We start from the raw sequence: 14,409 nt of genomic DNA on the forward strand, positions 1-14,409 counted from the left end.
ACGGTGATAGCTTTGAAATTGCTTACCATTTGCTAAGGAATTGTGTAAGCATATTACCATCATTAAGTCATGTAACCCTGAATATAATCTCATGTTTTAGACATTAGCTTCAATTTGCAGGCAGGGAAGTTAAAGGTATGGAGAATTGAAGCAATCTGTCAAGGTCTACGTAGCTAATTAGCCAGAGTCAGATCTGAATACAGGCTGTATGGCTCCAGATGGGGGAGGTCTCACTTTACATCCTAGCCTTTGATATTAGTCAAATTTCCTGAAATGACCTATATTACTCCTTATCTGTGCAATATATATTAAAAACAAAACTTTCTCTGGGTTGGTGATTATGGTAAATAATTATTTTAAGCCTCAAGTGTCTCTTAGAGCTTTGCATAAAGATTATTTGGGATAAAAATATGACTTGTTACATTGCCACGGTGACACCAGAGATAGGCTCTTTTCTTTATTTAATAAGGCAATTAACAGAGCTGCAGCAAGGAGCAAGGAGGTGTATCTTTTCTAGTTTCTATGAGATAGGAGACAGTCATGTCCTAGTATACCCTTGATGGAAGGAAAGGTTAATTGGATGTTGTGGCTACCAGTTCTTTTTGGTAGAAAGTGCAGGATCAGGTTAGGTAGGGTTTAACTGTTTTTTTGATTCTGTCCTCTCTGATGTTGATTGTGGCCTCAGAAAGTCAGAAGATCAGCGAGAGCCTTACCTGTTCAGAGTATTGCAGTGATGAAAGGGAACAAGTCATCAGCCAGCAGAACGGAGGGACAGCAGCATGGTAGCTAATACAGGGGTGTTAAGCACCTTTATCACAAATACCAACAAAGTAGGGTGTTGACAGTGTCTGCTGAAGTCTGTTGAATTACTGAATTATGAATTTTCTGACTTACAAATTTTTGTTATAAAGTCTTGATAAGCAGACACCTAATTTCCTAATCAAACTCAGCAGTACCAGGACAGCTGGTGAAGAACTTGGCCTTTCCCTAACCATGACTTGCTAATTGTCCTTGAGATGAATGTCACACTTTCATCAAATAGACTGTTATATGATCCATGCTGATTAAAACTTTAAGACTCGGAGAGCCCACGAACTTGTAAAAGTATAGTGTATGTTAAGTATCATTAGTTCCTTGGCCAAAAAAATACGGTTGCTGTTTTCCTTGTGGGCAATGCCATATTGCTAGGATATCAGGATGTCTGTTTAAAGCTTTCTAAAATTTGGGAAATGTATGCTGTGTTTCTATCCCCCTTCCTCCTTCCTCTGTATGCCTAGTCTTTGATGACCAGTGTGTTTCCACATACAAATGGCACAATGAAAGAATAATATAGACACCTCCCTCATATCAGACATATACATGGCCCAGGTTTTGCTTAAAAAACGTCAGCTGGGGGACTGAAAAGATGACTCTGCACTTAGAACATTTCTTGCTTAGATAACCTGAGTTAAGTTCTCAGCACCCACATTGGGCAGCTCCCACTGCCAGTAATTCTAGCTCCAGAGGATGCTATACCATCTTTTTGCTCCTATGGGCATTTTTACTCATGCACACACATACACAAACACAGAGACTCATGAACACACACACTAAAATTATACATCTTTAAAAAAAACCCATACTTTACACAAATCCAGCTAATGGAACAAATAAACTCACTTGGACGATTTTAGCAACAAAAAATGTGTTGAGTTTTGAAAAATGAGAATTGAATACAGCCATTTTAGAGTGTACGATATCATGCTGTTTGTAAGAACAAAAAAGTCTAGAAGAAAATGTCAATGGGTATTTATTTAAATTTTTGCAAGCAATTTTCGGCCGCATTTTGGAGACAACACTTTAGTGAAAACATCCCTTGAGAATAGGGCTTGGCAGCAATGTTATTTGGAAAGCTTTTGCTATTAAATTGTTGTAAGTTGCTTTTATTTTAATTGCTATTGTAGAAGTAGAATCATTCTGGGTTAGTGAGATGGCTCAGAGCGTAAAGGCGCTTGTCACCAACCTAATAATCTGACTTCGATCTATGGGACCCATGTGGAGAGGGGAGAGAACAGCTCTTGTAGGTTGTCCTGTGACCTCCACATTCTCCATAGCTCCATAGCATGTGTGTATGTACACACACACACACACTAAATAGATATATAAATAAATAATAGATACATAAATGTAAAATACCAAAACAAAACCCTTGCTTATAGTCTGGAGAGCAAATGTGAGGCATCAGTGTGTTTTGTTAATAACCGTGGCCCTTACAATTGCCCATTCTTTAGTTCTGGGATGATTTGAACCAACCTTGGAAATAAAGGGACAGGTTGTAATCACTGGGGTGCTGCAGAAGGCTGTGCTGTTCTGAGAAAAAGACATTCGTTGCACTGCAATGAGATGTGAAAATGTCTTTTTCATGATTGAGTGGTCTCTCTGCTTCTCCTTCAACCACCAGCTAGGGTAGACCAAATTCTACCTCTCAGACGAGGTTCTTGCTTTCACTTAAGAGGCAAAGGCAGGGAGAAGGGAGGCCGGGAGGCCCAGTAAGAGTGATATTGGTAGGATTGATGCCTTCTGCTTGTAACTACTGCCACTCAGTGACTGAGCTCTCTGGATGAAACCATCCAGATGGCTAAGAGGCTGGAATAGTTCTTTCCCTTGTAGAACAATCTAGATTATGAACTCTTGAATGTGTACCCTCTGAAGCTGTCTGACAGCTTGCTTCCCTCAAGGGGAAGCAAAATCAGATTCAGTCCTTGTTTTCCCTTTGCAAATAAATTCCTTCTTGATAAACAGAGTTCCTGGGCCACAGGCTAATGTGTAAAGTGAAGGCACTGGCAAACAGGGACTCTTCATCTGTAGGTCGCTGTTTCTAGCCACCTATCCTTTTTTTGTGTGTGGTGTGTATGTTTTCTCACACGTGTGTGGTTTGCTTTGTGTGTATGTATGTGTGCACGTGTGTTTGTGTGTATGTGGTTTGTGTGCATGTGTGTGTCTTGTTTCTGCCTCTCATTTCTTTTGAAGAATTTGCCTACATGTTTACTTATTTACCATGAACATGTTTTTTAAGTACCCACTCTGTAACAGTCACTAGTTTGTACCTTGTATGTATTTTCGGACTACCTGCTGTGTACCAGTCACTAGACTGGGTTCTGGTGATGTAACCATAAAGCAAAGGACTAGGTCTCCACCCTTGAGGAACAAACTTCCTAGCATTCTCTGGAGTTTGATCTAGTTTTGGTAAAGTTAGGTCAGGTCTACTGTTCAGGGCAGTCCTCCTCCATTGGTAGTGTGCATCTGAAAGTCCTTGGGGTCCCTTCTGCTTACCTATTGTCATCAGCCTTCTCTCTTGGTGCCAACCATTCTGACTGTGGGAAGATGGGAGACCAGAGCCCCCCATTTCCCTGTACTTCAAGATTGCATGATAATGCACAGCAACATACTTTGGATAGACGTATTTTTGTTTGGTACATTTTCCTCTGTCTCATCTGCCTGAGACTTCCCTTGTTTATGGAAAGAACAACAATGAAGTTCGCTTTGGCACACTTCACAATTCTGATTTTCAAAAAATACCAAAATTTAGAAACTCTGGAAGTCTTATACTCAAAAATAACCATTATTCTTTAAATATCACTCTCTAAGGGAGAAGTAATCTCTTTGATGTATACAGTGATTAAATTAGTCACTTTGTCCTTAAGAGGAAAATAAGTTTAAAAATTTTTCTTGCTATATACGAAAACCGTATTACTACTCTTTTACATGAGTCTGGTCTTTAATAAACTTCTAGCTATGCTTACTCCACATCAGTCTGTTCTTATTGCGATTATTGCTAAAATTCTCCACTTAGGCAATGAATGTACACTGTGCTACAGTGACGCGCCCGCTTTGTCCTCCTTCTGGCATTTTTGTTTCTAAGTTAGTAGACCTCACAAGTCCACTCAGCTTGGACTGACATCAATGTCTGTAAGAATCCGAGTGTGAACGTCGCAGAGGGGTCTTCAGGACTTGTTCTGGTCTAAAGGTTTCTGTTTACTCAAGCTCATTTTTCTGTACCACCAACCTTTATTTTCACTATTTTTTTTTTAAATAAAATAAGTTAGCAGGGAAAGTATTCACTTCCATCCGGAAATTAAACATAAGTTCTGTTGGTTCTCTTACCTCTTTCCTCCATCTCCTGACGCCCTTCTACCCCTCACTTCCAGCCTCCTTCCGCTTTCATGTCACTTGTGCCTTAGTGTTCTTTGCTTCCTGGATACATCTCTACTCTCCTACTATCCTTCCTAGTTCGACAGACCATCCACTTACATACACATACAGACATTCTGCGTTAGGGGCACATATGACAGGCAATATTCCATTGTTGTCCAGAATCTGTTTTCTTCCTTCCCAGCTCTAACTATTTCCCCACAAACATTAAGATTTTATTTCTCTTTAAAGCCAAATGAAATTCCCCTGCATGTGTGCACCGCATGTCACCATCCGTTCTTCTGTTGATGGATATCCAGGCTGGTCCATTCCTTTGCCTTTGTGAGTCTGGGTGTCCTGGTATGGCTGCAGTAGGTTGTAGAGAATTTTGGGTATATGCTCAGCAGTGGTACAGTGGGGGGCATGGTAGTGCTGTTTAATCTTTTGAGACACCTATGTTCTGATTTCCAGAACAGCTATATTATTTTTCACTCTCACCAGAAGTGAGTGAGATTCCCTCTTTCCCTCTATCATTGTCAACATTTATTGTTATTTTTCTTTTTTTCTTGGTGGCAACCAATTCTAGCTGTGGTGAGATGGGATTCTGGATGAATTTAAACTTGTATTTCTGAGTTCATCCATGTTTCTTGACAGAGGCTGAAGCCCCTGTGCTGGAAAGGACCCGACTCATGACTACGCAAGGGGTTCAGCTAGCTCCTGGAATTCTTGTCTCCTACATCACAAAGCCAAGGGCCATACCTCATGATTACTAAACCTAATGGGTCTATTAGAATTCATTTTATGGGAGTTATAATTCCTGAGCTTTGATAATAAAAATACCAAGGCTTACTTCATAAGCAAGGTGAAAATCAGTTTTATTATTGTTATCACTAATTAAAAAGACCTGGACAGTGAAATGGACTTGGTTATAAAACCCAAATCAGTTTGACATCATTCTTCTTTGATGCTCATAAAATATTTGTGGTTCCTGGAAAGCTGTAGATGTGGCTAGCTCCCTGAGATGTTTTTGGTTTAATTCTACAATATCAACATTTTTTGGTTACATACTTTACCTTGTAAGTATCAAACAGAAGATAAAATAATGTTATTTAAATCTACATTTTGTGGATGCATCATAAGATTGCATCCAGGAAGTATCATTATTCAAATATAAAGGCCAGGGAAGGGGCAGTGATGTGGTCTGTGTAAGGACACTTGCTGCCAAGTCTGATGACCCAAATTCAGTCTCTGAAACCCAGAGACCTGAGGAAACCAATTCCTACAAGTTATCCTCTGGTTACCACATGTGTGCCATGGTGTGTGTAGACAGTCAGATGCACAGTAAATAAATACATGTAAAAATTAAGGCCAGGGGAAAATTAATCTATAGATTTGAGTGTGTTAAATTGGTGATAGGGCTGAGTGTGATGATATTTGAGAAGTGAAGACAAGAGAATTATGAATTCAAGGCTGGGCTTAGTTACATAATCTGTTTGAGGCCACCCTGGAAACTCTGCTTTAGAAAACAAAAACCAAATAAGTAAACAGACAAACAAAATATGGATTGAAGGAGTGACTGAAGAAGATGTTTGTGGTGAGGATGCAGTTCCTTATAATGAGATTTTGACATTAAAAATTCATTTCATTAGAAACATTGTCCAATATCTTTTCTCTAGCTGAAGAGGCTTTTGTTTTTCTCCACCACCATGCTAAGATGAGATAAGCTCTAAGAAGGCTTTGCCAAATTCTTACCTTGAAGAAGGTCATTGTTGAGCCATCTCTGACTGCTCCATATTCTATCTTGGTTTGTTTTGCCAGATCGTCAGCGGAATCGATGGGAGATTCCATCCTCTCTACTGTCAAGAAGGCAGCCAGGTTGGCAGTGTAGGATGAAATGATGATTAGGGTGAAAAACCACCATATTCCTCCAACTATTCTGGTCGATAGAGCTTTGGGCATCAGCTCTGATCCTGCGACAGCATCATCAGAGTTAGGGAGTTACACCAAGTCAGTAAGCAAACGGAGACTCACGCAGGTCCTGTCTAAGGGGGAGGATCTCTGCAAAGCCTGTCTTGCATGAAGATGAAATGAATGTGTTTTCTAGAAATGGAACAAAATTCAAGTGGTCTCTTCCTTAAGTTTTACTTATGATTATTAGTTATTACTTCTGCTTACAATGTAAGCAGTCAGGGCTGATGGCCTTGAGATGCTTTTAGCCCCCAAGATAGACTCTCTAAAATGTATTTAGCTGCTTGAAAGTGAAGAATTTATCTAAGACTTCTGGTCTTATTACTGGCTAATGCATTGTTTAGAGTGAAGTAAGATATTCTAGGTTTTTATATAATGATGAAAATGGTAACTACTTTTTTTATTTAAGGTTAAGCTATGTGAGAAACTTTCAAAAGGTTACAGATCAGCCCAGTTATAACACGCTACTTAAAAAAATGATTGGAAATTCTCAGATAATGTGAAATGAAGCTTAGACACACTTATTTGTGGGTGGTTCACTTTTTGTTTCAGGTTACTCTTAAGGAAACAATATGTTTTTTCCCCCCTCTAATTTGCAGTCTTGTTTGGCTGAAATAAAATACATTCTTCAAAAGGCATATTGTCCTTAAATAATTGGCTCCGAAGCTGGCTGTTTTCCCATGTGGAGAGAGAGATGCTGTGTCTGACAGGAATACTTGTTTTAGTTACCATTCAGGCTGCTGTTGCTTTTAAAAGGTAGCATGGAGATAGTCAATATGTGTTTCCTGCGAAAAGCCCTCTTTCTATTGGCTCTGTTGTCAGACATCCTGATGAGCCTAGCTCATCTTTGAGCTTAGCTGCCTACATCCCAAGCAGTCCAGCTGGAAGGGACCTGAAATGCAGTTGAGTTCACACCAGTTGAACTGATCTGACTGCACTTCAGTTAGTCGTCCATTTGCCTGTAACCTGCCCTTGGCGATGTGCTTAGCATTCCTGCTATGAACCGGAGGTCACGGCAGAGCCCCCATTGAAAATCCCAGAGACCCAAATGTTTGAGTGTTAGGGGATTGGACATAGGGTTTTGAGGATTTTTTTCTTTATACTGGTTGGGTGTCTTGACATCATGTCGGTACTAATGGTGTGAGACAGAAAGAAAATTTGGGGCTTCCTAGTCTCCAACTGAATGAGTTTATGCTCAGGTTTAATCTACAAGCCGACACACACATTGCTCATGGAATCAAAACCAGCACAAAGCCGGTGATAAGGAGATGCAGGCTGGCAGAGTGTCTGGGCTTTGAATACAGAAATATCCTTTCAATGCTCCGTGTCTCTGCGGGGCTTGCTTCCCTCCGATGAGATAAAGGCTTTGACTGTAGTTTGCATTCCCTCTTTTGTTTGTTTGAATTTCGGTGTATAACATTACACAAATTTGTAACCGTTTCCATTAAATTGCCTCCAAGGATTTAGCAGAATAATCTGATGCTGTTGTTTTCATCTTGTGGTTTAAGGACTTATATGCCTGTGGATTTGTACACTTGAAGCCCAAGCTTCCCTTGTATCTTTGTGCTTAATTGATCTAGCAGCCTTGTGGCAATGTGATATTATTTTAGATCTTTAGTTAGCTGCCATTAAAACACCATTATCTTATGAAATAGCCATGGGAGATAAATATCACATTAAAGATACATTTTTTTAGGTACAGAGTTTCTGTTACCAGTTTATCCTTTTGTTATTTTGCTGCATTTATGAAAATATAGCTTTCAACTTATCTGTGTGCACATATTGTGTTTTGCATGAAAGTAGAAAAGGACTTACAGATGAACCACCATTTGTATTTTTTTAATATAAAATATAAATTTGTATTTCTTTTGTAAATATAAATTTGTATTTTTTAACTTTAAAATAAATGTTTTTAATTTTAAAAGAAATTCTCTAAAATTTAGGGCAAAGTGTAGCAACCTAATGGAATTGCATTTTTAGCTCTCATTAGATGGTATTAATGAAATTTCTCAATATTCCTTTGCATTGTTTTTAAAAAGATTATATAATTTTATTAATTTCTTAATCCTTAATGTTATGTGATATATTTCAAAATGGCGTCCCTCAAGAAGAGATGATTTGAGCATGCTCAGTACCCTAGAGGATGAAGGCATGAAAGCAGTGATGGCACAGAGTAAAGCACCACTGGAAAATACTCGGGTTGGGACAATACTTGCTGAAGTCTCTTTAGTGCCTTTTATGGCAGACATGACAGCCAATCCTGATCCAGACTTTGCTCAGGCTCTGTAGAAAAGAGAAAGTCTGATCATCACATTAAAAAGAGAAATGAAACAAAGTGGTTTCCAATGTAACACAACGACAGGCTCCTGCACACAGGAGAGAGCACGATGGAGAGAGAGTAGCTACCTGGTCCAACGCCATGTGTCAGGGGCAGATAGATGTACTAACAGTCACAGATACTGCACTGGGCAATGCTTCTTGCACGGGAGGATGTTTGTCAACCTCTTGAAGACAAGCAGAGTCTGGCTGGGGCTGACTGTCATGTATCCAAGGTAGTGGTAACTAACAGACACTGCACCCCACAGTTTGCTGTGGATGCTGGTAAACTCCAAATGGGGGAACATATGATAGGTGTTTTAAATGGATACATGTACAGGACAGCAGCATACACCTGCATAGGTCTCCAGCATGGCCAATGAAACCTATATGCATTCGGTTTTTATTCTATTGCTGGAAAAGGCAACTTGTAGGGATGGGAGGAGGCCTCCTTCATTCTGAGAATAATTGCTCACACGATAATTGCCTTAAAGAATTAAATACACTGGGTAAGCAAGACACAGCTTCTAATGGGGTGTCTTGCAGGATTTATAGCTCTGTCTTATGCACTAAATTCATGCCAGTGATTTCTACTAAATCTGGCTGTGTCTACGCCCATTTAACAGTCCCCACATAAACTATGCCTGACTGCACAGAACGAAGTGTCCATTTCTTAAATTATGTGGAATTTCAATACCAATAACCAACATGCATGTTTATTTTCCATCTCTCCCTCCCTCTCTCCTCTTTCTCTGTCTCTCTGTCTCTGTGTCTCCATCTCTGTCTCTCTCTCTGTCAGATTCACAGAAAATAAACATTTTAAATGATATGATAGCGACATCCTAATTAAAAACCTTAAGTTGACTTTCAAATCACACACATGTTTAATGTATACCCCATTTGGGTTTCTTTTGACAATTTATTCTGTAGCTTATTGTCAAATGGAAAGATAGTCCAAACACAGCAGCATCTGTGCCTTATGATTTTTTAAAAATTAATTCATTTAATCTTGGAAATATTTGATAGACCATATGTCTGAAATCAAAGCTGAAGAAAATCCACAAACGAGGTGGATTTATTCCAAAAGTTAAAACTTCTCTATCTCCCACAACAAAAACAAGAATCTCTGAAATCATAGAGAAAGGGAAAAATATATGACATCTTTTCAGTTTCAGTTTTATTTCTCCAGCCTCTAGTTTACTGTTGCTATGGTTACCAGTTGAAGAAGATTGTAAAAGTTATTGGGTGGCTGAGGTGAATCTCTGTAGAGTTTCTCAGAGTGGTAATTAGGTGCAGTGCTAGGTCCTCTTAACAACTGGAAGAATCCAAGTGAATTCAGACTTGAAAGGGTTTAAATTCCATTCCATTTAAACCTCTGACTTGTGACTTTATGATGAGGAAGGAAAAGTTGGTCATGTCTACCTACGGAAATGCATTTATTTTATTTTTTATAGTCTAAGGTTTTGTGATGGATAACGATCACTGTTAACTTGACATGGCTTTGAGTCACCTTAGAGACACATCTCTTAAGATGTCTACAGAGATGTTTTCCAGAGAGGTTAGGTTGCGGAAGGGAGACCTTGAATGTAAGAAGTACCTTCCTATAAGCTGGGCTGTAGACTTAATGAAAAGGAGAAAGTAATAGAAACGGACAAGGTGGTCAGGGCACAGTCTTCATTGGTCTCTGTTTCCTGACTGCAGATACCATGTGACAGATGCCCGAAGCACCTGCTGCCAAGCTTCCCACACCTGATGGACTACACTCTTAATTATAAATCACTACAGACCCTTTAATCCCTTAAACGGCTTTTAATCTGCTATTTGATTAACATCAGTGAGAAAATAACTAATACAGGTTTCTTTTTTTTTTATCTTCACTACTTGCAGGAAAATGTAAGTCCATTCTTGGAAAAAAATGCTTTTTAGATACATAGCAAGGAAGCTCCCTTTAAGGCCCTATTTCTACCTTCGTCTTGATAACTGGCTAGAAAGAATATTGCTATTGTCTTGTATCCAAGGGAGTTTCGTCCTACCATCTAGTTTCATGGTGGAGTTTACCAGCATGAAAACTTGCCAGCAGACTGTGGGATGCAAGTGACAAAGCGGGTAACCGGTGTACCTTGCTGCATGAGAGCTCCAACTCCAAACCAGAAACTATTTAGCAAAGTGAAATTGTTTTCCACCACGTCTGAGTCGGGGTTGCACGGGTGGGGATTATACCACTCGTAGGGTGTAAACCTGTGATAATTAACAGAAACAGTTTGTGAAGATCAGGTACACACATGACGCAGAGTAAAACCTGCTGAGCACTGTGGAGAACACTCCGCAACTGAGCAGAAGCAGTAGGAGTGAGGGCTGTGTGCAGATACTTCCAGCTCTACTGAACCAAATGCAAAAATCCTTGGGCAAATACTCACCAGCTTCTTGTCTCAGGGTCAAACCCATTGTGTCTAGGACGGCACTCCTCAGACCCGTGTCTACTGAATTCTGAAATTCTGAGTTTTCATTTACTTCCATTTTACTGAGTAACTGGGATAACTATAAAGGAAAGCTCCCACAGCTGGGCAGTGGTGGCACAGGCCTTTAATCCCAGCACTTGGGAGGCAGAGGCAGGCAGATCTCTGTGAGTTGAACGCCAGCCTGGTTTACAAGAGCTAGTTCCAGGACAGGTCCCAAAGCTACAGAGAAACCCTGTCTCTAGACACCCCCTCCCCCCGCAAAAAAAAAAGAAAAGCTCCTGCATCTCAAGTTTTGACTGTAGCAGGGCTCAACAAGAGTGGCACGGAATACATAGTGATTACATGGTTGGGATGTTACATTTCTAGGTGTTATGAGGGTCATGTGCCCTCCAGGGACATTTAGTGTTCCATGAACACACTCTATACAGAGTATAACATTTCACAAATGGTGCAAAATAAAAAAAAAACATGAACAAAAAGGACTGAAATTGGGAGAATATCACTTATTTTAAGGATAACTATATAGAAGTACAACTCTCAGTCTTTCAGTGAAAAGACAGTTTAAATTGGAAGGAGCACACCAGGTATAGGTATACACTGTATATACCAATATAGCTTATTAGCATTAACCTCAAGGCTCACAGTGGGAAATTAGAAACTCATGCTTTCCTCTTGATTTATTTTTAATTGACTTATTTTCTGAATTATGCCCCACAGTCATGCAATCACCAACTCTGGTTAGGTGTGAAGTGTTTTCTGTGGCACTATTATTGCTTGGCCTGCAAGAGACCATGACCAGTAAGTTTCTCAAAATACAATGAATCTTCCAGGAAATCTACACAATGGGTTTGACTTGACTCATCTGGCTTCAGTTTGCCTCTTTATAAAATAGGGAAATATAGAAGTCTAGGAGCAATATTTAAAATAATTATCTGGGGAATTGATTACAACTTCAGTCCTTTCTGTTTCTCTAAGAATCTTTCTGACCCATGCAATCCAGAAGAGGTGCCTACTCTAGGGGTCTTAGAGAACTATGCTAGCAATGTGTGTGTGTGTTTTTTTAAATAAACATTGCCAGATGTTCTGCGAAGTAATCTGTAATAATTTAAAATGCAATAATTCATAGCACTGAAAGCTTTGCCATTTGTTGCCGGGCCCTTTTAAGTCAAAAAAAATCGTTAGAGTAATGTTAAAATACCCTAACGCTAATGAGAACACATGGTTGCTCTCTAAGCCGTAAGACTTCAGCTGTAAACAATAGCTGGATGCAGGTGCATCAGGGAGAACTGGGCTTAAGGAGAGTATATTATCGACAGCGAAAAGCAGGACACGCTGTGAATTGTGTCGAATGAACTGGAAGATAGTTCGTCTTCATGAAAAATGTTCTCTAAAGCCCTGGACATCTTCTGCAAAGTGTGCAGTGTTTTCCCACAGAGTCTTAGGGGCATTAGGATAGCAGCCTGGTCATTTATTGCACCATAGCATCCTCCAACTCTTTCCTGTGGCTTTTCCCAAGCTGGAGGGCACGCCATGCACATTCCTGTAAGCTTATGAACATAGCTTTAATTGGCAGTGCATGCCAATACATTTTAATTACTGTTGCAACAGTATAATTAAGTTTTGGATTTATACACTCTTATAACCATAGTAGTTTGCTCAGCTGAAAGAATGAATACCGATATTAATGAACCTAATAATTGGAACAGCATGCAGACTAAAGATGCTGTTACTTAAACAATATCATTGTCCCTTGTATAATAATTTTAACATATTAGTTGCAATAAATTAGGAAGATTATGCATTCAAGAGTACAGGCTTTTCAAATAGACCGTAAAACCTGGCAACCACTACCCCTGATTGTTGTTTACCCACTAAATGCATGCTGATCTATCAGCACATGTCCTTGGAATGCTGCTTTTAAATTTTTCCCTGTATAAATAGAGAAATGTTAAAATACTCTAACACTTGTAAGCAATTAACTGGTTTTTCTGTGGAGCAGAGGGAAACTATCTAAACATCAGCACACTTCTCAGCTCTTCGGGAAGTTGCCAGTACTTTCTCTCCAGGGTTCTGAGTGACTTGGGAAGCACATGAACTGGGGAGTATTGAACAATGAGACAAGGCTGTGCTGTAACACACTGGCATTTTACAGTGTAGAAAGACACACTTGTTGTTTAGGTGCAGATATTTCAGTTTGAGAATCCTAAAGTCTGATTAATATAGTCACTGTAATATAGCATATCAGTACCAGGAGGTCTACAGGAAAATCCAATACATGGTCAGCAAGAATGACCATCTGAAACCATTGTCACAGATGACACCCAATAAGTCAGTACTGACTGTCAGTAATATGATACACGGACAAGTGTGCTTAGATCTATGTCAAAACTTGCATGTATACTAGCTTTTCATGGGCGTGGTGGTGTTGCCTGTAATTCTAGCATTTGGGAGACTAAGGCAAGAAGGCTGCTTCCAATGTGAGACCAGATTGTGTCCATAGGAAGTTCAAGAAGAGTCTAGATTGCAAAGAAACACCTTCCTTGTTTCCAGATAAAACAGATACAGCAAAACATCATAGTCAATCTACTGGATTTATACATGTGAACGTTTGCTTTGGGTTAGGGCTTATATACTTAAAGTTTACACTAAGTGAAAAGTTGGGAAATATTCCTTGCTCTGAAGTCTCAGATTGAGGGGACTGGCTGTTTCTTGTTGTTGGTAGACACTGGTTGCTTTGATGATAAAAAGATACATCTGTTTCAATAGAGAAAGATCTGTTTGAATTTATTATACAACCCCCGAGTTTGTACTGTAACCTTAGAATCTGCGCTCAAGGGACCATTCTTTTTCCTACTTTTACTTTTTGCTAAATGCCAACTTTAAGAGCTTTGCTTTAGTAAGACAAATGTCACTCACTAATTTAAGCAAGCCCTGCTTAGAAGTTTGGCTCATTTCAGTCCTGTGGTCATCATGAACATCATGGACCTAAATCCTTGGGGCTAAATATTTTTAGAAAATCAACTGCCAAACCAAAACCCTAACACACAAATTGTTAGCAACCATGCTTAACTGGTATTTTATTAGGTTTTCCTTCACTTCTTCCACTAATGCTTTATAACTTTATAAAGTCAATTCAGTTCAACAGATGACTTTTAGGGGTCCATTTTGTGTGAAGGTGTTTGCTTAAATTTGTCTTTAATTTTTCACTTTAAAAATCATAAAAGGATGTACTTCACAATACAGACTCCAAAGCTTCTCCGGAGCCAAAGATGATGACTAGATTAACTGGGTTTCATTCCTATGGTACTGAATTCAGCTGGGATGCAGCACAGAAGGACCCCTCCCTCTGTGCACTTCCCAGGGCTTGGCCTGTGCTGTTACTCTTTTCCTCCCGACTTTGGCCAACTTCGTTATAGTAAGTAATGTGCCTGTCCATTAGCGTTACCTGGATTGCTTCATTTGTGAGTGTTAATGTTTGAAGAAACCCTGGCCTCAG

The 14,409-nt window shown here is 39.5% G+C and overlaps 1 protein-coding gene across 11 annotated transcripts in view; it reads right to left on the reverse strand.

The window, feature by feature from the left end:
• The window catches only part of Grik1 (glutamate ionotropic receptor kainate type subunit 1), a 299,271-nt gene that overhangs the window by 30,865 nt on the left and 253,997 nt on the right, over positions 1 to 14,409 (reverse strand). For 10 of the 11 annotated variants that reach the window (XM_050138615.1, XM_050138611.1, XM_050138617.1 and 7 more), the window contains 2 exons: positions 10,574 to 10,692; positions 5,923 to 6,140 (listed from right to left, as the gene is read on the reverse strand). In XM_050138615.1, the coding sequence (XP_049994572.1) occupies positions 5,923 to 6,140; positions 10,574 to 10,692 (337 nt within the window). Of the gene's footprint in view, positions 1 to 3,709; positions 4,537 to 5,922; positions 6,141 to 10,573; positions 10,693 to 14,409 lie in introns of those variants that run through there. The other variant, XM_050138619.1, reaches the window with a different exon arrangement.

The sequence above is a fragment of the Alexandromys fortis genome, unplaced genomic scaffold (assembly GCF_014885135.2).
Source record: "Alexandromys fortis isolate MF-2015 unplaced genomic scaffold, M_Fortis_MF-2015_v1.1 scaffold_11, whole genome shotgun sequence".
In the NCBI taxonomy this organism is placed as follows: Eukaryota; Metazoa; Chordata; class Mammalia; order Rodentia; family Cricetidae; genus Alexandromys; species Alexandromys fortis.